The sequence below is a fragment of the Nannospalax galili genome, unplaced genomic scaffold (genome assembly GCF_000622305.1).
Source record: "Nannospalax galili isolate Female #2095 unplaced genomic scaffold, S.galili_v1.0 scaffold768, whole genome shotgun sequence".
Taxonomy (NCBI): Eukaryota; Metazoa; Chordata; class Mammalia; order Rodentia; family Spalacidae; genus Nannospalax; species Nannospalax galili.
The window spans coordinates 7,894,721-7,919,706 of record NW_008360317.1 but is presented as its reverse complement, the minus strand read 5'-3'; the positions used below and the strand labels follow the sequence as shown (position 1 = coordinate 7,919,706).

Sequence of the window (24,986 nt, the reverse complement as noted above, 5' to 3'; positions counted from 1 at the left end):
GGATTCAGTAGGATCAGAAACTTAATGTCAGCTGGAGCTACAAATAAATAAATAAATAAATAAATAAATAAATAAATAAATAAAATAAAGTAACCTCAAAGAAAAGTGTGGAAAAGCAAACAGGACTGGGGCTGAATAAAATACGTTAGTTAGGTTCATCTATTCAATTAAGCTTTTTTATTTTATTTTTGTTTTTGTTTTTTTGGTTTTTGGTTGTTTATTTGGGACAGGGTCTCCCTGTAGCCCCAGCTGGCCTGGAACTAGCTATGTAGAGTCAGGCTGGCCTCACTCTCACAGAGATCTGCCTGCCTCTGCCTATCAAATTCTGGGGTTAAAGGAGTGCACCACCATGCCCAGCTTTGATTAAACATTTAGCAACCAGGAAACCTAACTCTGGGGTGTGAAAGATAATCATAAGGTTAAAAAAAAAAATCCCAGATAGATCCATGAATTAGGTGTGGCACCATCCTGATCGTGTTTGGGAAGAAAATGGTAGATGCTGATAGAAATTTTACAAGCATAAGGGTTAAGGGCTGGGAATTTGTCAGCGGCAGAACACTTCCCTAGCATGTGCATAGCCCAGAGTTTGATCCTTGGCACTGGAAAAAAATAAATAAATAAAGGAGCTACAAGGAAAGCAGCTATTGAATTATTAGTTTCTGATCCTGCATAGGCAATGGAAAACAGCAATCTTTATGAATTTTAGAGAAGATGGGGGAAAAGAAGAAAGAGAAGAAAAAAGGCAAAAAAAGATGCCAAAGATGAAATGGAACAGCTGGCCCTGTTATGAGGCAGGCAGAGCATGGGTAGACACAGACAAACCTCTGCTCAACAAGAAGCATTATCTGTGCGCTGAAAGCCTGGCATGTGCTGCCTGCTTTGTGCTCAGAATGCTTTCAAAAGGGCCCGGCAGCTTTGCTTTCTCACAAACATTGATAATTAACCATCTCTGTGACGGGGACATTGATGGGTGGGGAGGTACAAAAATCAATCCCTAGAAAAACTGCTCCCTGCTTCTCTTTCCTTGTTCCCCAGCAACCTTAAACCTTGAACCTTCAAACCCCTTCCAGCCTCAGACTCTGCACTTCTTCCTGTGCAGAAAAAAAAAAAGTAAAGAGAAAGTGACAATCATAATAATCTCATTTTTATGAGAACTTTCCAAAGCACTTAAATAATCAATGGTACTATGTTTCATTCATCTCAAAACCTTCAGTATTTAGCACTATGGTGGCTGACAGTGAAGTTGTCCTTATAATAAGGAGAGTAAGAAGGTAAAGGGAAGGAGGGAAGGACATTCCATAAACATTTATTGATAATTAACCATCTCTGTGATGGGGACATTTGCTCAATACTGCAAATTCTGTTTACATGCTAAGCACTGAGGGCTTAGAACTAGAAACACATTGTCTTTAAATTTATTGGACCCATATCCGATGATGTCAAGGAACTCAATGCCATTTGCATGAATGAAAGAGATTTTCTAAACAAAACAGGCTGAGACTCATTGAATCTCATGCTAACCTGCTCTGGTCCCTCAGCAAATCTTCACCAGTGCCCTCTAATAGCTTCCCTGGTCCCTTGCTTTCCCTTCTTCCTCGTACTTCTCCCTTCCTTTCTAGACTCCATCTTTCAATGACCTGACAACACTTGGGTCTCCAGCTTCCACATGCTCAGCTCTGTTCTCTGATCCAGTCCTTCTATCTCCAAATGCCTATGACCTCTTGAATTGTGCTTTCCACCTTCATCTCAAACTCAGCACACCTAAAAAGGACTAACCTTTATCTTTCTCACATAACTGGATCTTCTGTTAGTGTTGCTTTCTCTGTCCATGGTAAAATTCCTTTTTCAGCCCCTCAGACTGGCAACCTTGAGGGCAGGTTGGTACTAAAAAAGATCACAGGCTTGAGAGCCAGATTCTGGATAAGCTATATCAATCAGCTACACTGTATATGACTTGAGACAAGTGAATCACCTTCTAGAAACTTCTGCTTCTTCGACAGTGAAATGGCATAATAATATCCGAATGTTGTCAGAGATAAAGCAGATGCCAGGGGCAAATGTCCTGGCATAGCCTGTACTCAGAGCACTGATCCACACCTCCCTCACTCTTTCCTTTGTGCCCATCCAGCTGGTCTCTGAGTCCTATAATATCTTTCTGCCAAATTCTACATTTTCCTCTGAACTAACTTACCTACCTAGTCACTCAGTCCATGCTTCAGATTGTCCAGTTGCTATTCCCAAATATTGTTTGTATCCTCTTAGATAAACTTGGTGTGCATAAACAGGGTGCCTATACCAATCTCTAAGACATGTGGCAGGGGGCAAGGGATCCTAAAGTCTTGTTTTCTTATGATTTTGTTAAGGAGAAACTTTCTGGATATCTTTTATCTGTTTAGTACCTTCCCACCTAGTTGGACACAGGAATCAGCAAGCTGAGCTTACAGTCAACATCTTCAATGATTTACATGTATACCCAAGACACTGCTCAAGTCACAGCCATGAAGACTCAATCCATGAACTCATAGGATTACAGAAAACAGCAGCAGCAGCAGATGGAGGAAAGATAGCTTTATTGTTCAGAGAGGTCTCCAGTGAGGGGGAGCCCAGGATAGAAGATGACATCCCATTTACATGACTGTAATGACAGAACCCTGACTAGTTACCAGGGCCAGGAATGATAGTTTTGTGATTTAATGGACACAGAGTTCTAGTTTTGCAAGATGAAGAATTCTGGGGTTGGCTACACAATAGTGTAAATACACTTAACACTGCTTTACACTTAGGAATGGCTACAATTTTTATGTAATATGTTTTTTATCAGAATTTAAAAATTTGTTCGTTAAAAAAAAAAAAAACACCTGAGGAAAATCCTAATGGAGTCCAAAATGCATGCCTTGATAGAGGAAGCAGGAAGGAAAAGCCCTCAAGGCCAGGAGATGGGCCCTTCTGATTGTAATCTCAGAACTCAAGAGGCTAAGCCAGGAGGCTTGTGAGTTCAAGGTCAGCCAAGAGAGAGAAAGAGACTAGATGTGTTTCTTTTAAGCAGAAATTACCCCCTTACTATAGCACCCCCAACCCTAGAAAATAGTAGGCATTCTATAAATATCTATTGAATGTAAAATGAATGGGGGGCTAGGCATGTTCCTTTCAAAATGCTTTTCACATATCAGCTCACGATGCATATTTGTGTGGTAAAAATTAGCTTCATCTTCTTTTTACAGAGGAGATAAGCAAAGCACAGAGAGACTAAGGAAATGGCCCAAAGTCACACAGCTAAGTAAGTGGCACTGCTAATGTTCAAACCAGGACAGTTCCATAGCTCCAGAGCCTATATTTCCAGTCACATGTCAAGCTGAAATTTAGTAGATGAGAAATTGGAAATGTGGGTGAGCTTAAGTCCGAAGACAAACTGCTAGTAACTGATACTTTCAGGAAATGACCCAAGCCAAGGAAAGCCAGATTGTCTGTCTCTATGTGTGTAGTGTGGTCACTAGCTTCCAACAAGTGGGAGGCCACAAACTGGGGGCATGTGGGTTTCTGTGTGCATGTATGTGAGCTTTCTTACCTCTACTCTAAAGCCTCCAGGATAAGGAGCATACCTGTCACTGCTGTGTCTCCAAAGCCTGACACAGTGCCTGGCATGAAGCAGATAATTAGACAAGAGAAGGAAGGAAAGAGCAACGTTAACCCAAATGACCATTTATGCAACAGATCAACGTCACAGCCTGATATACTTTAAGCCCATGAATTTCTAATCAATCTTCGAGTTACAATTTCATATCTTCTGAACACACCATTTGACCTTCAGTATATAATTATCCTCGTGGCCAAGGGTAATAACAGTAGAGTAAGAGTATTGAGCAATGGTTAGCCAGTGTATCTGACACAGCATGAACATCCACTCAAATAAGCAGTCATCACTGTAAATGTTGACAAGCAAGTGACTTTTATAAAGCTCCAAATAGTATCCAGTCCCAAAAGTTCAGAAGCAGAAATAAAAAGAACCAGTGGGTGAACTGGAGAGATGACTCAGGAGTTAAGAGCACTGGCTACTTTTCCAGAGAACCCAAGTTCGGTTCCCAGCATCCACATGCTGGTTCACAATTGTCTGTAATTCCAGTTCCAGGGGATCCAACATTCTCTGTGGGCATTGCACACATGTGGTGTACTTGCACACATACAGGCAAAATGCTCATACACATAAAATAAAGATAATTTTTTTAATTAAAAGAGAAGAATGAACAGGCATAGATGGGGTCCAGGTAAGCCTTGCCTTGGCAAGGATGTCACTAGACAGGCCGAGCAGACAGGGCTGTGCACTTCCAGAATGCTCATGCAGAATGCTGTATGTTGCTCATGCATGCATATTTCTGAGAAGATGATTCATAGCATTTATTAGTATCTCAAGAGCTACCTGATTAAACAGTGGAGTCAGAACTACCCTGCTATCATCTTTGCTTGCCTATTGAAGACAATTTTCTTGCCAGACATCAAAAGACAGAGCCCTGACTCACCCTCTGGTATAAGGCTCCTGGGGATGGAGAGTGAAAGAAAGAAGGAAACAGCGAACTGCTCAATAACTTGCTGGATATGAGTGATTGGGGCAAAATGCTGGTGTTTCAGGTCCTTCTACTGTCCTAACAACTGATTTTTTAAGAAGTTGAACAAAACCAACTCTTTCATGTATGTTTTTATAGAAAAAACAGACTTTCTAAAAAAGTTTGAATTAGATGAGGAAAAAGGATTTCATCATGCAGGCTATGTGCCTATCACTTCTTTTTAGGACTATTCTACCACCCTTCACTAGACACATCAACTTTGTTCAGCTGTTTCCTTGGGTCTGTGCATGTAACTCAGTGATAGAGGCTTGCTTTGGACATATGAGGCCTTGGGTTCAATCTCCAGTGCTATAGTCATAAGGAAAAGAATAATTTTTTTCAGGTAAGTATACATAAACCAACTGCAGTTATTTTCTCTTCTCCTATCAAGCAATAATTAGGACCAAAGTCTTCCATATAGCATTTGACTAACTGGGATGAGGCTTTCAGTTCCATCTCAGGTACAGAAAGGAAAAAGAAGGTTCTAAAATATTGTGAACACGTGCGTTGGTTCAGCACTTTTTTATTTTTTAAAATATTTTGCTATGTTGGTGCTGTGAATCGAACCCAGGTCCTCTGCAAGAGCAGCCAGTGCTCTTAACTGCTAAACCATTTCTCCAGCCCCTACTTTCTTTTTAAAAAATATATTTTATTATTTTTATTTTATATGTATGAGTGTATTGCCTGCATGTATGTAGGTGTACCCATGTCATACAAGGCCTGTGGAGTTCAGAAGAGGGTATCAGATTCCTTAGAACTAGAGTTAGGAGGGTTGTTCAGTGCCATGTGGGTGCTGGGAACCAAACCTGGGTCCTCTGTAAGAGCAACCAGTGCTCTTAACAGCTGAACCATCTCTCCAGCCCTGAGTACTTTTTTAAACATGGCCCTGCAACATAGAGTAGAAACACAAGAGAAACACATAAGGAAACACAGCAAGAGAAAAATGGAAAACCAGCATGTTTTCCAGCATGTTTCCTTGCTGATTTTTCTCTAGGTATTCTATTCAAAGTTGGATACTGGTCCTAAAAATATAAAAAGTAAATAATGTCACTCCATTTTCTTGAGAAAAATCTAAATTCTGTGTAACTACAGACCAGGAGGCAGATTAATCAGGGCGAGGGGTTAAAGGCTTTTATTTACCTTTTTGTTATCTCCTGTCACAATTTGCTGGGAAGGTAAGAAAACATGGCTGATTATCTGGATTCATGGCAATCTCTAACCCTAGCTTTCAGAAACCTCAAGGTTTGACGGTGACCATGTTGGCAGAGGCTAATAAATGACTCTGTAAATGAAACAGACAGCATTGATTGATTGCGTTTTACAATGAAGTGTTAGTAAAGAGAAAAGATTTCCTTGCCCTGTGTTGAATTTTAGGTCTATAGTGCCTCTTTCCCAAGGAAACCAATGGAAAGTCAGGTCCATTTTTATATATAGACTGACATAACATGGTACACAGGGGTTGTCTTACTGTGCATATATTACATAGAGCTGGCTGTGTGTAGGTAGATTTGAAGACACCGTGTGTGAGAAGCTACAAGGACAATAGACTCTGAAATGACTTAGTCAGTACTGGAAGCTCAGTGCACAAGTGATGAACTTCGTGTGAACTGCAGCAGGAAAGACAAATACTATACAGCCACTTGGCTTCCACTTTCCCTTCAATAAATGAATCCCATCACAATGATCTCTGGTGGGTGTGAACTATCTAGTTATTTTGATGCCCACATTGCAGAAGAGATGACTCACTTCAAAACAAGCCATGTTTCATGATTCTTGAGCTGAAAGCACCAATATTTGCATGCAAAGAAACAAACATGGAATGTTGTAATCAAGCTGGGGCCACTTTCTGATGTTTTTATTTTTATTTTTGGTGCTAAGGATGGAATCCAGGGTCTTCAGTGTACTGAGCTCTGCCACTGAACTACACCCAGGTATTTTTATTTTATGTGTATGAGTGTATTGCATGCATGTATGTGAGTGCATCCGTGTTGTGAAATGCCACAGAGGTCAGAAGAAGGCTTCGGATTCCCCTGGAACTGGAGTTAAGGACAATTAGTAGCCACCATGTGGGTGCTGGGAAATCGAACCCAGGGCCTCTGCAAGAGCAGTCAGTGCTCTTAACCACTGAGCCATCTCTCCAGCCCCGAGGGTAAATTTCTTAAATCCGAAGGAGCCAATGGTAGTTATCAAAGCTCAGGAGAGCACAGCGTGAGGCACTGAAAGGAAGATCAAGTTGACTCCATTTTAGCCTGTAGTTGACTATCAAGCTAAACCAGACATTTTCTTTTTTTGAGAACATCTCATTTTACATCGTTAGTATTCAAATAACTGTAGAACAGTTGACACCCTACTAGAATTTTTTTTTTGGTGTTTTTGAGACAAGGTCTCCCTGTAGCCCCAGCTGGCCTCCAACTCACAGAGATCCTCCTGCCTCTGCCTCCCAAGTGCTGGGATTAAAGGCGTGTGCCACCATGCCTGGCACCCTATTAGATTTTTTTAAAAGAAGAACTAATATGCATTTTATTTTAAAGAACCTAAATTTCCCGCAGTTTAAAATAATGTGCCTAAGGGAATAGAATTTGGCTTGGTTCCCACCTTATGCATGTTCTCTAAGAGTCTAACTGGTTAGAAATATTTTGTGAAAAATAACTTACTATCCAGAAAGTTTCCCTGTTTGATAGATAAGAAAGCCTGTTCTGCCATCCCAGCAGGCAAGGGTTGTTTAAGTTACTAGATAACAAAGTTGTTATTGATTCTATTATTTTTACTCTTCCTGATACCCTGAAGCCCAAGGGGGGAGTTTGTCAGACCAAGAGTGATTTTTATAAAAAAGAGTCCTTGTTTTGTTGTAACTGGCTTTGTGACAGATGGGAGCCCAGTGTTTCCTCGCTGCCCTTTACTCAGGAGCTGGGAGAAGAGAAAGCAAATAAGCAAGAAACTAACTCACTCCTAGTAATCTGGATTTCTCAGCGTTGTCCCCAAGCACTTAGAAATCAAATATTGGCTCCTCCTGGACTCCCCTTTTAGCCTGATGTTGTTAACCAGTTTAACACTCCCTTATCACATGCTCATGTGGGCAGAATTAAGTGGAATTAGCTACAAATTATATAAAATTCACTTACCTTTAAAGGAAGCTGTTTGGTCATGTTTAGGGTAGAGAGAGAGTATTGCATTAAGATACAAGTTAATGGTCCTGCCTGGAGATGAATCAATTTGCCCCAGTTTTATTGCCTCCCTTTATTTGCCCTTGTGTGTGAGCTGCTGTGATGTTTTACCCAACATCTCAGAGCCCACTGGAGAGCCACATTAACATCTCAACGAGAGTCCCACTGTTCCTAAAGAGTAGGACAGGATGAGGAAACACAAAAATACAATCAGATCCCACTAATACTTCCTCAGTCCTTAGCCACACACAGAAATAATGGATGTGGGAAAGAGAAATGGACCCTAAAGCAGTGTTAGGGCTTTATAACCTACAGTGAAAAGTTCAGGATTTACAGGTGTTCTGTCCATGTAGACTCAACATCTCTTGGACTTTGGCTTCCTCTCCTGAATTAGGCATTTTTCTAACATTTCTTCATTTAAACTTCACAACGATCTCATAATATAGAGTGTTTTTTAATCTTTCCTTCATTTGTTATTTAAATCAAGTAAAATTCAACCTGAGACTCTTGTTATTTTCAATTCATAGTGTGCACATGAATGACCTTGTATGGGTTAAAATGCAGGTTTCTGGGGCTGGGCTGGGGCTCAGTGGTACAGCATGCTCAAGGCCATGGGTTAGATCCTCAGTTGTATAAAACAATAAAAAAAAATTTACAGTATTGGGGCTGGAGAGATGGCTCAGTGATTAAGAGCACTGGCTGCTCTTTCAGAGGACCCAGGTTCATTACGGGTTCTGGTCCCAGCACCTACATAGCAGCTAACAACTGTCCATAACTCCAGTTCCAGGGGATCTGACACCCTCTTCTGACTTCTGAGGACATTGCATGACATGGGTGCACTTACATACATGCAAACAATATACTCATACACAGAAAATAAAAATAATAAATTAATATAAAAAATTACAATACTTATAGACGGGCGTGGTGGCATATGCCTGTAGTCCCAGCACTGGGGAGGCAGAGGCAGGTGGATCTCTGTGAGTTCAAGGCCAGCCTGGTCTACATAGTAAGTTCCAGGACAGCTGGGGCTGCAGGGAGACCCTACTTCAAAAAGACAAAAAAAAAAAAATTACAATACTAATAAAATGCAGATTCTCAGTTAGCCCAGCCCCGACAGTTGTCATTCAGTAGGCCTGAGATTTGCATAGATTTTTGCATTTCTTAAACACCCCTGTTAATCAGGTTTCCTGAACCACACTTCTAGGGATACTACCATATGAATCCTTATTATTTTATTGATTAGAAGTCTGATCAGACCTGGGTTTGGTTCCCAGCACCTATGTTGAGGCTAACAACCATCCTTAACTCCAGTTCCAGGGGATTCTGACATCTTTCAATATGTAGTTGCAGAAAACACAGAAAAATGAATGTATTAAAATGCCTATTATCTCTGCACAATAATACATTGGAAAAAAAAAAAATCTACCACAGGAAGAATCACTCAGAAGAAAACTCACTGAAGTTGAGGCCACAGTCACTCACCTTTATACCTGGGAGACAGGGTTCAGAACTACCTGTGCTCTCTGAGTTGGAGATTGCTTTCCCACCTGAATCCCACAGGCTCCCAATATTAATATTTTTGTGTGTGTTTGGGATTTGGGGGACACATAGAGAAATCATGACCTCATTTCCCCTGATCTAGAAAGAGCAGAAACGGGGCAAACCATGCCGTGATTCAGAAACTACGATGATTCTCTTCCCTCCTGAGCCTTGTTAACAAACACCCGCAAGAGCGCAGAAGATGGCTTTTGCCAGAAGACACAGCTTAGATGCCTGTTCCTGCAGAAGGACTGGCTAAGGCACTTTCCACTGTGAACTGTTCATTCATCTCTTCAAATCAGTTTTGGTTTTGTTTTGGTCTTCTCCCCACCCCCATTGCTAAGGCATCTAACTCAGGACTTCCTAGTGCTAAGCCCATTCCTTACCACTGCCTCACTCTTGCAAACCTTTTCTCTGATTCTCTGGCTGTGGAGAGAAGGGGCCTGGCCCCTACTCATACCATTTTCTCAGCCTGGTAGGAGTAAGTGTCCTCCAATCCCTTCTCCTCTGCTCCCTTTAAGCTGGCCTGTGTTTGAGATTACTCTCTGCTAAAGCACAGAGTGACAAGCCCACTTGGTGTTTCCTCCCAGAATTCCTAAATATAGTCTTCCAGACCTGTTTGTTTGGCAATGTCCATTTGTGTAGACTTTGGGATACAGCAATGACCAACTGTCAATGCCTTTGTATGTATGAAAAACAATGCTGTTGGAAGGTCAGAAGTATATCGCAGTGGTAGAGCACTTACCTTGCATATACAAGACCCTAAGCTTGATCTCCTTCACCTCAAAGGAAAACAAAAAGGAAAAAAAAAAAACTAAACTAAAAATCTAACATACTGATACATGTGTATAATCCCAGCACTTGGGAGATGAAGGCAGGAGGATCAGTAGTTTAAGTTCAGCCTCAGTTATCTAATGAGTTTTGGATCAGCCTGGGCTGTTTGTGACCCTGTCTCGAAAAAAAAATTTTTTTTTAAAGTTTCTAGAGTAACTTCTCTATGATAGGTTGTTGTCATGGCAACTAGAATGGATTCTAAAGCCAGGTCACAGCAGTTTGGATCTAGGCTGTGCCTCTTACTAGATGTCTGACAAGTAACACCATGCTGTACCTGTTTCCTCTGCTCTAAAATATGAATATTGCCAAGCATGGTAGTGCACACCTTTAATCTGCACTTGGGAGACAGAGGCCAGCAGGTCTCTGAGAGATAGAAGCCAGCCTGGTCTCCATAGCAAATTCCAGGCCAGCTTGTGACTACAGGGAGACCCTGTCTCAAAAGGACCAAATAAAATATGAATTTCTAGCTCATGGCATTTTTGCAAGTATTACCATTTTTAAGATACTTGAAACAGTGCCTGTTTACTGTTAATACTACTATATGCAATGAACATGCTTGTATAGGGCAGTGCTGTGTTTTCTTTCCTATACATTAAGCACAGGGAGACTTAGTGAAGTTACATAGCTTGCCCAGGGATACACAGCTTGCACTGGCCAGAATTGATTTGGAAAATAACGGCATGCAGCTCCTAAGAACAATGGTACACCAGAGCCAGGGGGTATTTCTACTAGTGAATTTTCACTCCTCAAAGGAAAGCACACAGTAAGAATTGTATAGATGCTTAATCAATAAATACTATTGAAACCAATAAAGCATGTGAAACACAGGAGGTTGCAGGAGACAGCAGGAGGGACCCAAGAGTACAGACCATAGCAGAAATCTGGGAAAAGAGAGAGGTGCCCAGAAGTGGACAGTCAAGTGGGAGCAGAAGGCAGAGGAAGAATGTTAATGGTTATGGAGGACTTAGAATGTCTGGAGACTACCCATCTGGATAAGAAGATCTGGGAGCTTAGGTGGAAGCAGACCAGAGGGGTAAGTCTGGAACTGCAGGGGGAAATCACAGAGATTGGGGATGGGAAAGCCCTTGATCTTAAATGCTTGGAGTCTCAGCTTCCTTTCATACTTTTCCTTCTGGTGCATAGAGAACAGAAGGACAGAGAATTCAACCTACTAAGAGGATGGGACTGGCACATTGGAACTCACTTGTTTCTGGGAAGGAAGCCTGCAGCCAGTCACAGTGTATGTTGAGTGGCCTGCCCTTATTGCTCCCTCCCACTTTTTTTTTTGAGACAGGGTCTCCTTATGGCCCCAGCTGGATCTCATTGTAATCTGCCTGCCTCTGCCTCCTGAGTGCTGGGATTAAAGGTGTGCACCACCACAGGCCTCTTATGGTCCCTTTTACTCTCATACCCAGTAAAGATACATAGTAAGACAATTGTGCAATTATCTTCAGTTTTTAAGCAGCATATAGCTATACAGCAGATGGGGTGTGCTGAATTATCTGGAAAATAATCTCAACTTTTCACTTACTGCCACTGGAATTGTTCTGCCCTGGAACCCAGCTGAACACCTTTGGCTTCAAAGTGGAAGTCCTTTCTAGCCTTACTCCCAGACTCTTCTCCCACTTGCACTCCAGACTCTAGATCTATAAAAGGGAAGGAAGGGATCAGTCCGCAGTAACAAATGGCACTCTACCTCCATGGCCACTAAAGGTAGTGTTATCACAGGCAGGTGAAGAATCTATTACAAGAACACTTGCTGTTGTTCTTCCAGGGGACCTGGGTTAGGTTTCCAGTTTAGGACCTGAGTTCCACTCCCAGCTCCCACCTGGTGAGTTTCTTCTGGCCTGGTGTAGCACCCATATAATGCACAAACATATTTGTAGGCAAAAGGTTCATATATGTAAAATAAAATACATTTTTAAAAATAATCTTTTATGAATCTGGTTAAATATATTTTGTTTAACTGAGTTTTCTCAACTCAGGGCAGAAATTTATTTTTATTTTCAACAGTGAAATAATTTTGAAATGAATATGCTCTAAAAAATTAAATCTCAGCCTGGTGTGGTGGCCCATGCCTTTAGTCCCAGCACCCAGAAGGCAGAACAGGCCTATCTCTGTGAGTTCAAGGCCAGCCTGATCTACATAGCCAGTTCCAGGCCAGCTGGGGCTACAGGTAGACCCTATCTCAAAATTTTAAAATTAATTAATTAATTAATTTAATTAAATCTCACATAAACCTATCCTTGTAGTCAATGGGATGCGTTGGCTTAATTGCTGTCATCTAGGCTAAACTAGCCCTTGAAGCACCTGAAAAACTACCTAGGGAAGACAGCCATGTCCCAGGAACTAGACAGCCTGTGCTCCTCTGTGCAAATCCAGCCTCAGGGAAGGAAGAGGGGAAGACAGACCTCCAGTATCAGTGAGGTCTATCAGTACGGCCTGCTAATAAACGACTTTTTCACTGTCCACACTATAATTGGTTTACAGCCTTTTTTGTTTATTTACCCATAAGAGCTGCTGTTAAATGGCTCGGGAAGGCTCTCACCTAATGGCTGAATATCACTCCCCGCCTGCGGGAGGCGAAGGGGGCTCAGGCGTCAGCGGGGATTCAGAGCGGAAACGCTTTTCACCTGTTATGGACTTGGCGGGTTTATGATGCCAGGAGCCAGGTACACCGAGAGCCGTCTTGCTCACTGGATCTTGCTAGATGCGTTTTTCATAAAGATGTGCGTAATAATCAGCCAATCAAAAAATTCGGGGAAAGTCGGGCCTACCTAAGAGTTGTAATACATGACTGTTGGGTCTTTGTTGCTTGGGACTTTTTTTTTTCAGAGAGGAGACCGCAGAAAACACTAATTGTGAAACCCGAGAACTTGCTTGCGTTGAACATCTTCAGGGCACCCACGCGAGATACACACACACACACACTCACACTCACACTCACACTCACACACCAGCCTCCTTCCCTCAAGTTTTTGCTCAACCCAGGGAATTTATTTATTTATTTTAGTTTTTCCAGCGAGCCGCCCTGGGTGGATTTATTTTCTGCTGAGCTCCTCTTTCCTTTAGGCAGGGCCGAGCAAAAATATTAAATGGGAGCAAATGAAGCGTCGAAATGGAGAGCAATTTGCCGAAATGTGCAATTAGACCAGAAGTGCAAAGTAAACACTGCAGGGGGTGCCGGCGAGGCGGGGCTCTGGGGGCCCGAGGGCAGGTGCCCAGGTGAGGACCGGAGCGGAGCCGGGGGAAGGGGAAGGGAGGACAAAGGTGCGGATCTTTGTCCGGTGCCCAGCTCCGGGTCCGCTCATAACCGCGTCACCAAGTCAACCCGCGGCCACCAGGCAGATTATCTGCGAGGGTCAACACACGGCTGCTGCGCCGCCCCTCCGGTCCTGTCTTTCCGATCGATGTAGCCACTCGCGGCCGGGGAGATAGCGTCGGTCCCCGGCGGCCACCGGGAACAATGGACCTATTGACACCGGCCTGTAGAGATTAAGTGCACGGGTGCTAGGGCCTTTCACTCTCAGGCCCCCGACGGCCACAGGTGGCCCTTTTCCCTGAAGAAATCACTCAATCTCTCCCCACCGGCCTCAGCCTGCATTGGTGGAACTGTGCGGCTCCCAGGCTGCCACCTGAGCAATCAGCGGCCGCACTCCCGGGCGAATAAAATCCCAGAAGGGAAAGAATTTGCAGAGAAGTACAAAATTCTCAATAATTGGGTGGGTTTTGTTTTATTTGGGGGTGGATTTTGGGGAGTGAGGGATCTTTAATATAAAGGGAGACTGTGCCGGTGTCTGGTAGTCCAGGCCTTTATTCACAAGGCACTGGAGAGGCAGAGGCAGGCAGATTTTCTGAGATCAAGGGCAGCCTGGTCTATATACATATCCTGTTCCAGGGCAATCAAGGTTCTGTAGTGAGACCCAGTCTCAAAAACATAGAGTGTGTTTAGAGTAGCCCATTCAGTCAGTCAGTATACATTTAAAACACATTTCCACTGGGATAAAAATACACTAAAATCTTGCAAAGGTCTAGATTGTGAGTGTGTAGTGTACGTGATCATGCTGCAGTGATTTCCTCCTGATTGCCTAGCCTTCTTCTACAGAGGCATTCTGGAAAGGTGCTCAGTTTTCCCAAAACCTTCCAGAGGCAGTGTTAGAGAATTGTGATGAGCTCCAGACAACTGGATCAGAGCCTGGCCCCAAAACCTAGGGCTAGTGAATCAGCAGTCTCTGTGACACCCACACCCACTGATGAGCACTGGCCCCTGGGACAGAGTCCATCCTTGCCAGTGGGTGTGCCCCTGTGCCGGTGCCCACACACCCTGTTAAAGTCAGGTCCCTAGAAAATCCAGAATATTGAATGGTTAGAAGCCAAGTGCAGATGTCCAATACACACAACGTTTTAATTTCATTTTCTAAACTTCCCACTCCTCTCCTCTCTCACCTGCCTTATTTCAATCACACCCAAAGTGGATGTTCTCTACGGGAAGTTTCCACTAGGACCTACAGATCTCAAAGAGACACAAAAGGGACATGGCTTCCTTCACCTTCTGCACATTTGGGAAACTGTGTTCTGAGTTAATCAAATAAGCCTCATTTCCTAAAATCAAATTTAATAGTAGCCTTCAACTTAAAAAATTTAGGCCGCTGTGAGTGATCCAGAATGTACAGTTTACTTGTCACAGATTAAAAACAAAACGATGAGGGATTTCGATGCTCCACTTCCACATTATTGGTGCTTTTCAACAAACATCATCACTAAAACAGAAACAGCAGCTTCCAGCTGGGTTCTGCAAACATATTTTTACTGTATTCCCAACAGTTGAGAAATGTGCCACCTCAACATACTATTATTACATACATATTATTGAACTAATATTTATGTACATCATAAAAATTGCAAGAAAATTAAAAGCTGGGCCGGTGGTGACCCACACCTGTAATCTACCAGCACTGTGAAGCTGAGGCAGGAGGATCACCAGTCTGGACTACATCATGAGTTACAGGCCAGCCCGGGCTAGAGTGCAGAGAGAGCCAGTCTCAAAGATAGAAAAAGAAGAAAAAGAGAAAGGAGGAAAGAAAGAAAGAAAGAAAGAAAGAAAGAAAGAAAGAAAGAAAGAAAGAAAGAAAGAAAGAAAGGAAGGAAGGAAGAAAGAAGGGAGGGAGGGAGGGAGGGAGGGAGGAAGGAAGGGAGGGAGTAGAAAAAAGAGAAAAAGAAAAAAGAAAAAGAAAGGATGGTGAAAATGTTAAAGTAAAATAGTTCTGATTTTTTGTTTTCTCCGAGCCCCATTTTGGAGAGCTCTGCCAGATGTACATAGAGGGGTGGGTGTGCAGCAGACTCCGCTGAGATAGAAAATTGAAACAAATACAGGTGTTCGCGGGCAGCTGGGCCTCCTTCTTAAGGCAGTCAGCCGGGCCAATAATGTCCCCAGGCTGAGCCACGTGGGGCGAGGCAGAGCCTATGGCGCGGCGTCGGGCTACGGCATCCCGGGTCTGCGGGCGGTTCCCTAGGAGAGCAGTGGAGAACTGTCAAAGCGAGCAGGGGTGGCGCAGGGAGTGGGAGTGCGGGACTGCGCGGAGGCCTGGCTGTAGCTCCCTGCCCAGGGCGACTGGTCCCCTAGTGTGGGCTGCAACCATGAACGGCGAGGAGCAGTACTACGCGGCCACCCAGATTTACAAGGACCCGTGTGCGTTCCAGAGGGGCCCGGTGCCAGAGTTCAGCGCCAACCCCCCAGCGTGCCTGTACATGGGCCGCCAGCCCCCACCTCCGCCGCCACCCCAGTTCGCAGGCACACTGGGAGCACTGGATCAGGGAAGCCCCCCGGACATCTCCCCATACGAAGTGCCCCCCCTCGCCGACGACCCTGCAGTGGCGCAGCTTCACCACCACCTCCCAGCTCAGCTGACGCTTGCCCACCCGCCCGCCGGGCCCTTTCCGAATGGAACCGAGCCAGGGGGGTTGGAAGAGCCCAGCCGCGTTCAGCTACCTTTTCCGTGGATGAAGTCCACCAAAGCTCATGCGTGGAAAGGCCAGTGGGCAGGTAAGCCTGGATCTTTTCACTTTTCTACTCTGCTGGTCTAGATTATATGCTATCTCCAGGGCCCCTTCCCAGTTCCTCTCCAACCTCCATTTGATAAAGCAGGTTTGGAATAAACTACCAGGAGTCCAGCCTGCTTAGAATTGCATTTCTGGCCCATTTCCGAGCATCTTTCCCAGTTAGCTCTCCTTCCTTGCGGTTGTCCCCAGCCCTTCATACCCTGGGACCTGGCTTGCACCGCCCACGAAAAGCAGAGGCCTAGCCAGGCTCAGAGCTTCCAACCTCTGGATCATTTTGTAGTAGGGAACCTGGTGACCAAAGACTCCCAGGGCCTACTATGTCTCTGACTAGACTTGGAGGGCCTAAGGACCTCCAGGTCCCTTCACTTCCCTGTCCTGTCCAGGGGGCTTCATTAAAGAAGCACAGGCCCTCCTACAGGCTTCCGGTATAAGCAGAAAAGATGGAAAGGAAAGGAAAATTGCATCCATCCAGGCCTGCAAAGTGTTCAGCGGCCCTAGAGTTGGGCAGCTGTGGAGTTGGGTAGCTGTGGAGGTGAACAGGAAGAGGCCGGGGTAAAGTGAGGGGCTCACCCAAAGACTGAAGGCGGACTGCTCACCCTCGGAGCCAGGCAGCTGGGAGATGCGTCAGGGGTACTAATTCATTCTGGACCAACCAAAAGTGAAGGGTCTTCTTGCTCTGCGTCCCAGGAAGTACGTTTGCAGAAGGAAGGAGACGCCTCCTTCCTGCACAGTCAGCCCAGTGAAGTGGGACTCCTGGGCCCCCTGGGGCTTAGGCACTGGCCTGTGTAGGTCTTTTCGGCAGCTAGGAGGCAGAGACGTAGAGCCACTCGAAGGTTCCTTACCCGCCGGATGCAGGCAGTGAATTCCCTCCGGGCCTGTGCCCACTGCTACACAATGTTATCGCTTCCGGGCTGCAACCACTTCTGGACACACCTGTACTGCAAATAGTTGCTTTTTCTTTGCTTTCCAACTGACTGTCGGGAGCAAAGGCAAAGAAGCTGGAGTTGGCATCCTCTGAGAATTCTCGGCTTCATGTCTGCAGGGACCTGTCCGGGGAACCCGCCCGAGAGCAGCCAAGCAAAGCTATGTGTCGGTTGGGGTAGCCACACTGGCCCACAGTCTCTGGGGCTTACCTCTTGTTAAACCACTTTCTCCTGAAGCAAGACAGGGCTCCAACTCTGCTGTGGTGGCCCCCCACCTCCAGCGAATTCCACGCAAATGCAGCTGCCAGGTGTTGCCAAGGCGATTGTCTTCAGCCCCCACGAAATGTGGAGGCCAAAGGGTTCAGAGTCTCTCAGCTACAGGAAGATGGCCCCTCCACTGATCTCAGCAGGGAGTTTCTTCACAAATGTGCCTTTCTCTGGACTCCCTCTGGCAGAACCTTGGGCACATTCTGGCATCCCTGGCCTTCCCCCTCTTGGCCTGAAACTTCTTAGGAAAAAGACCAAGGAGGCCTTAAGGAAGGATTTCTGAGTGTGATTCTTCACCATCCTCCTGCCACAGTGCTGTACACTCCTGTGCTGGATTCAGGTATTCAAGAGACCAAGGAGTAAAATTCAAAGGAAAGCCAGCTTTCTCCTGGGTTAGTTTGGGAAAAACATCATCAGAGTGCGAAATCGGGCAGGAGAGACCTTTGTGGGTCCCTTTGCAGGCTTGACTCTCCAGAACCAGTGGAACCAGTGGACCTCCACTCTCCCAGTGGATGGCTGCCCACGGGGAGCTCCAGCCCTCCCACGCTCCTTCCTTCCTGAAAAATTTCAGGGAAAAAAAAAACGTTTGGCAACCCACCCGCCCAGGCTTAGTGGGATTTCAGACTCATTCGGAAGGGCACGATGACCAAAGGGCCCCCTTCATAGTAGGAATATGAATGTAAATGGTGATACCTACCTTTGAAAACATGGACCTAAAAGAACTTTCTAACATCTAAACAACCCGTTCTGCTCTGAGCCCTGGAGGAGGACCAGACCCTGGGGCTCTTGACATCTTTCCACCATCAGCTTTCAACTTCAACCCCTGTCTGCTCAGGCCTCTTCTACCCAGGCACTGGTCCTCAGAGGGTAGTGAACCTCTGTAGTCTTTCACTGCTGCTGGGCAAATTGGGCAGCTGAGGGCTGCAGTCTGAAGAATCTATGTGTTGAAGTTAAGAAATATCGGTGACCTTTTCTCAATGTTTCTTTAAGGACGTGCTGCACCTCTCTCCAGGCCAGGGAAGGCCTGAATGATTTGGAGATATTCTGGAGAGCAGCACTGCTTTACCAAGGAAGGGTAGAGGGCCTCCGGCTGATGCTTCCAGCCCACCCCTTGGCCTGAGGAGATCTCAAGCCGCTGACTCTATGGGGAAATCAATCCTTCTCCCTTGATGTCCTCATTACAAATCTCCTTAGCTCCTCTTCTTAAGCAAGCCCTTCACTTCACAGAAAGGATCTAGACCTCAACTGCCGGAGTGTGGTACTGATTTTCCAGCAATGTGTTCTGACAGGTTTTGGAGCAGGAACTGAGAAGTCCCTCAGTGGTCTGTTTCTACACCACCTCCTTCTCCTCAGGGCTCTCATTTCCACGGCTTGGCAGGGGGGCGGCTCTGCCAACATTTGCTGCGCAGTGCAGACTCAAGAGTAAACAGTGTCCTCCTACCAAAATTGACCTTCCCCCAAACAGTATTCTTTTTCAAAGCCGGTAGGGACTAGTTGAGATTATACTAACAATTATAGAGAATTTGCCATCTCTTGGGACTAATTACAATATAACTCTATTTTAAACTAATACATGGGTGGGGGTGAGAGGGTGGGTCAGTGGATAAAACCACTTAACGGGGAAACTTGATGATTTGTGTTTTTATTCCTGGAACCTATGGTGGAAAGTGAGAACCTCTGACTTCCATATGCATGTCTACACTCACACATGCACACTGTAACACAACAATAATAATAAATAGTAGATTTTAAAATAATTTATGTTCGGGCCGGGCGTGGTGGCACATGCCTTGCCTTTAGTCCCAGCACTTGGGAGGCAGAAGCAGGCAGATCTTTGTGAGTTCAAGGCCAGCCTGGTCTACCTAGTGAGTTCAGGTCAGCTGGGACTACAGGGAGACCCTGTCTCAAAAAGACAAAAACATAAAATAAATAAAGTAAAACAAATAAATAATTTATGTTCATGCCTTTAATCCCAGAGGCAGAAGCAGGTGGATCTCTGAGAGTTCAAGGCCAGCCTGGTCTACATAGTGAGTTCTGGGCCAGCTGGGGCTACAGGGAGACCCTGTCTTAAAAAAACGAACAAGCAAATAAATAAATAAAAGTAATATATGTTCAGATATAACAAAATGTATCATAACTTATATGAGCACAGGGATTTTCAAACTGTAGGATGTACCCATTAGTGGGTTGTTAAATTAATGGGTTGAGTTTAGCATTTTTTAACAAGATAGTGAACAAAGAAACACTAGTATCAAACATAGTAAAAGTTAGTTTGTCTAGAAATGTTTGTCAGTTATATATTCGTATAGGGACTGGATCTAAAATGTTTTTCTTACAGTAGGTGAATGTCAGAAAGCTTGTTTAAAGGAAGTTCTGTGTTTTTAAGACATGTTATTGCCTTAGTAGAATAGAATCAATGCATTTTAGTCATTTTTTGAAGATTTATTGTATATGTATGTGTGGGCTTGAGTACAGGTACCTGCACCATTGAGTGAGTGTGTCCACGGAGAGGTCAGATCCCCCAGAAGGGGAGTTGCAGTTATGAGCCGCCCTGTCCTGTGGGTGCTGGGAACTGAACCCAGGTCATCTGGAAGATCAGCAAATGCTCTTACCCGCCAAGCCATCTCTCCAGTCTCACACTGTAGTCATTTAACATCCTAAATTAACTGACCTTTTTCTAAAACCACTGGTTGGCAGAGCCAAGCCTAAGCACAGTGGGCTCTGCAGCAAAAGCAGCGCAGCATTTCAACTGCTCTGGAGGCGCAGGAGGGGTATTCTTGGGTCAGGGGTACAGGGCTTAGGCTGTATGGGTGGGAACCGGCCCCGGGCACCACACTCATCGACTGTGTCGCCCGCAGGCGGCGCGTACCCGGCGGAGCCGGAGGAGAACAAGAGGACCCGCACAGCCTACACGCGGGCACAGCTGCTGGAGCTGGAGAAGGAATTCCTTTTCAACAAGTACATCTCTCGGCCGCGCAGGGTGGAGCTGGCAGTCATGCTGAACTTGACTGAGAGACACATCAAGATCTGGTTCCAAAACCGCCGCATGAAGTGGAAAAAGGAGGAGGACAAGAAGCGCGGAAGCGGGACTGCGACCGGGGTTGGCGGGGGCGAGGAACCTGAGCAGGATTGCTCAGTGACATCGGGTGAGGAGCTGCTGGCGCTGCTGCCGCCACCACCTCCCGGCGGTGCCGTGCCACCCGGCGTCCCCGCCGCTGCCAGAGAGGGTCGCCTGCCTCCCGGCCTTAGCGCGTCGCCGCAGCCCTCCAGCGTAGCGCCCCTGCGGCCGCAGGAACCTCGGTGAGGAGCTGATCCAGCTCACAGCCTGGCGGCGGCTTCCCCGACTGGCTGCAGAGGGAGAGCGGGTCTAAGAGCCTGGGTATGGACTTGGGCGCGGGCAGGTGGACAGGGTGAGAATCAGGAGGCTAACCTAGTCGCCCCACAAGGAGACCCATTCCTCCGGGCACATGAGACAGTTGGAGCGCAGCAGGAGAGATGCTGGCAGACTTCTGGGAAAAAGAAACGCTGGTTTCTGAAAACTTTTGAGGCATGTGAATGACCAGGTCTGCCCATGTGCCTCTGTTGGGCACATTCCTACCTGCCTCCTGCGCGCTATCCTGGGACCTATTTAGAGAAACAGACTCTTCAAAGGACGATGGAAAATGTGCATTATTAGAGAGCTCTCCAGCGTACTGCAGGCCAGCTGGACTAGATGGCTTTGCTGCCCAGAAACAGAGCTGCTTTTACCTGGACGACTAATTTACGGCTAAGAATAATTATAAAAAACTGTTTGAGGTTTCAGTGAAGTTGGTGTCTATTAAATATGAGGAGTCTGAGTCCTTGTTCCGATTCTCCTTCTCTTTCACCTTCCTCTTCCTTGTTTCCTTCTTCTAGCTCCTTTTCTCTTTAGCCAAATACTCCTTTAGCTTACATCCTTCAGCCTGGACGCCTTTCTTCTAAAGAACAGAAAATTCTTCAAGACTGGCTGGGCAGTTGCCCGACTAGAACTTAGGGGCAATGGGAGCAAGAGTGTCTATGCTCCCAGGGACCTCAATGGTTCAGAAGGAGAAACATGTACCAAGCACATTTGAACTTTCTATTTAGGATGTGGATTTAGTTCCAGAGGCAAGCCAGGTAGCTTGGTAATCCTTGAACACAAACTATTCACAGAGGCAGGATGAAGTCCACATTTTACAGATTATGAAAATGTTCATGATTTAAAGAACTTAAAAATTGGTTATTTTCATTTAAAGTTTTTAAATTAACAGTTCTTTGCAAACAGGTCTGCAGTTTTCAAGTCAGTTGCTCCTTTCAAGATGTGGGCCTTGTGTTCAGGTTGTCCATGGAAGACAATAAATACAGATAAGATGAGAAGTGATAAAAAAAAACTGTTTCAAACTTTCCTACAGTATAATATTCCTATCTCATTTTCAAATTTAAACTAGCATTTTCCACTATCCAGGGATTAAGTGTCTTGCAGCTTGAGTTTGAGCACTGGTGGATCCAGGCTGGTGGATTTCCCATTTTTGCTTTATTTTTAAGAGCCTATTCTTGTGTGATGATGCACACCTTTAATCCAAACACTTGGGTGGCAGACTTCAGGCCAGCCTGTTCTACAAAGTGAGTTCCAGGCTAACCAGGACTGCAGAGTGACATGGTGAGACCCTGTCTCAAAAACCAAAACAACACAAACCCTTCTGTACCTTCTTTACCTTGCTTAGATGGCAGTCTCTGGTAATACAGCCTGGGGCATCAGAAGTTCAGCACTGCCAGTGGAAAACACTGAATGGAACCAAAGGCCAACCCACTGCAATCAAGGACAGCCTAGCAGTACCCCAGAGAGCTGGGAGATGAGATGAAGACTTTTTCTGTGGTTCTTCCAAAGAAAATACTGCTTGGACTGGTCACACTCTCAGAGACCCAGGGCCAAGAAAGTCTTGCACTGGGAACAAAGATGGGTGACTTGGTGACTTCCAGCTCCTGGGGCAGCGCCTTGCACTCAAAGATGCCTCTTGAGGCATCTTAAGGTTCCAGCTACAGATTCATTTCCTGAATTTCTGCTTTTATTTTCTTTGCAAGAGAGAGAAATTGAGCAGTTTTGTTTTGCTTGTTTAAATTAGTATTTTCTTTGCTCTGTTTCTTAGAGAAACAGGGTCACAACCTGGTAGAAAGTCTCCTGAACAGAAAGATGACCCTTTTTATCTGGGTGAGGGAGCAGTTCCAGGCGGCTTGGGCACCTGGTCTTGGGTCCTGGGGTGTGATAGATTTGCTTTGAATAAATGGAAAAAATTATTCCGCATTAAAGTAGTGGCAAATTTTGTACTATCTTATAGAGTTGCTGTAAGGTTTAAATCAAAGAATCCTTAGTTCAGTGACTAGAAAAGAGCTGTTCTTTCATATTATTTGTTACTGTAATAGAACCATTTCCATAAGCAACCAGGAGACTGTGGAGCCATCTCAGAGGTTCCTCTCCTTTGACAAATCCTCACACTGAGGCTGCTGATTTACTTCATGCATTCACAGATCTTGGCTGAGCATGGCATGGTTTTCTGAACGCCTTTGTTTTCCATGGCAACCTCCTCCAGGTGAGTCTTTCTACCAGGTTGGTGGAGGCGGGAGACCTTTTACATTAGTGTTTGGGCTCCACAGCAAACCTATCAGGTCTGGGAGGCTGAGATCTCAGTCTCATTCTGTGCATTCCTGAGGCTGCTACTTCTGTGCAACAGGGCTCTAGGATTCCTCCTAGAAGAGGCCAGGCTAGTAGAAAACGGTTTGGGGCCATCTGTGATTGCAGCGCTGACTGGTGGGGTGGGGTGTACCACCTCCGGTTGGACCAGAGATCACCAGGCCTTTTGGAAGGTGCCAGATGGCCTCTGTTTGGCAGGCAGAGACTGGGGTAGCTGAGTGTGGGCTTTGCTCAAAGAGATTGGGCTCTTAAAAAATAATAATGCTATTTTTTAAGTCTGGCAGTGCGGTAGTTACCAGTTAGAGACTGTCCTTGGGAGGGCCCAGTTGTCCAGAAAGCCAGAAGTAGACTGGTTCCTCTGAGAGCTCCACCCTGGGCAAGGACTGGGTTGGGACCCTAGGGCAACCTGAAGAGACTTGGCTGCAGAGGTGAGATCAGAGCCCTCAGGCTATCCCACATGCACCAGAAACTCTGGGCAGCCTTCCTGGGCTAGCTGGCCTGGGAACACAAATTGTGGTCCCTGAGAGGTAGAGTCGTGGCAACCCCAAGCTTAAACCGGTGGACACACCCAGGTCTCCCTGAGGGTGCGGGGTTGGGGGGTGCGGGTGCGGGGGTGGGAATGAAGTCCGAAGGAGAGAAAATAGTCCGTGTCCTCGGGGAAACCATCGTTCTGCAAACGGAGTGATTGTCTCTGGCCTGCAAACCTTAGGGTGACTCCGGAGGGGCTGCCCACCTCCTTCTGGTCTTTAGGTTTGTTGGCTCCTTTCATATAAAGGACAGAAGCCGGTGGTTTGGAAAGTGTTCACGGAGAGTGGCCTTGGGGCAGCCAGAGCAAGGATTTTCCGAAAGCGCTTCGCGCAGTTCCCAAGCCAAGGATGTGGAACCACCTAAAGACCCGACTGCCTCCCACCTGAACATACCCTGACTGTGGTCCAGGCTGCCCAGCCCTGGGCCCGGGAATGAGGTCCCGCGTCCTCACCGCACCCATCCTCACACTGAAGCGGTCATTAACTAGGGAGAGCTCGCTGCTGTACAGAAGCCCGCTTGAGTTAAAAGACTCCTTTGAGGTTTTCCCAAGTCCCGCGGGTTCACAGCCTGAGCCCAGGACGTTTAGTACCGCTCGGCATAGCGCTAAAAATAGTATAATATATAGGAAACAAACAAAACAATTCCCTTTCTTCTGCGATATAAATCTTCCTGTGGCTTTGCTACCATCGCCTCCGAGTTCTCATTTCAGTTAAATTCATACCACACAGGAACGAAATCTCCGCTTGATGATTTCGATTCCTCCTGGTGGTTTAAACAGAAGGTATCTGAAATACACTAGTGCCTTCGCCCCGGAACTTTGACCAGAAGGCATTCAGCAACATTTATAGGGCTCTTGCTCTACGCTGCCCTAGTGGAGCATTCACAGTGGTAAAAATCGATCACTTTTGGATCCTGACAGTCAACACAGTCGTGGAAATTATTCAATGGTTATCTGTTAATTTACCAGAGTGAATAGATGACAGCAACCAGGTTCACTTAGTACCTACTACTGAGGAACAAAGGCCACTTCAATTTTCCAAGTTAACTTTGGCCTCCTGGACGTCTACTGTCACCTCTTCGCATTAGTTCAGTTCAAGACATCCAAGTTTGAAGGAAATAGAAGTGTTGTCCTGCTCTTTCAAGTTATCTATTATATTTCTATTGTACACACCCTCCATCAATCTCTTGTGAATTTGGGTCTGTCTCTGTATCTGTTTGTGTGGTTGATGTCTAAAGGTAAATTCAAATTTCTGCATATGGGTGTGCTTGCATCATCTATATGATATGCTTATGTGCATATGTTAGAATATGTCAGGTAGGTTACTATAGTGGCAACAGTTGATGAAGCTAAAGACCAGGGCTGCTGTTTGTTTTTTTTGTTTGG

The 24,986-nt window shown here is 45.5% G+C and overlaps 1 protein-coding gene across 1 annotated transcript; it reads left to right on the top strand.

Moving 5' to 3' along the window:
• The first annotated feature begins 15,775 nt into the window (after positions 1-15,775).
• Pdx1 (pancreatic and duodenal homeobox 1) lies at positions 15,776-20,692 on the top strand. The gene is made up of 2 exons (XM_008825066.1): positions 15,776-16,181; positions 20,247-20,692. The coding sequence occupies exons 1-2, from the start codon at positions 15,776-15,778 to the stop codon at positions 20,690-20,692; spliced, it is 852 nt and encodes a 283-aa protein (XP_008823288.1).
• The last annotated feature ends 4,294 nt before the right edge of the window (positions 20,693-24,986 follow it).

Excerpts from the sequence above, each read along its gene's own strand:
- Pdx1 (XM_008825066.1), top strand. The coding sequence starts at position 15,776 with ATGAACGGCGAGGAGCAGTACTACGCGGCCACCCAGATTTACAAGGAC. Across the intron at positions 16,182-20,246 it reads GTGGAAAGGCCAGTGGGCAG|GCGGCGCGTACCCGGCGGAG; the intron begins GTAAGCCTGGAT and ends TGTCGCCCGCAG.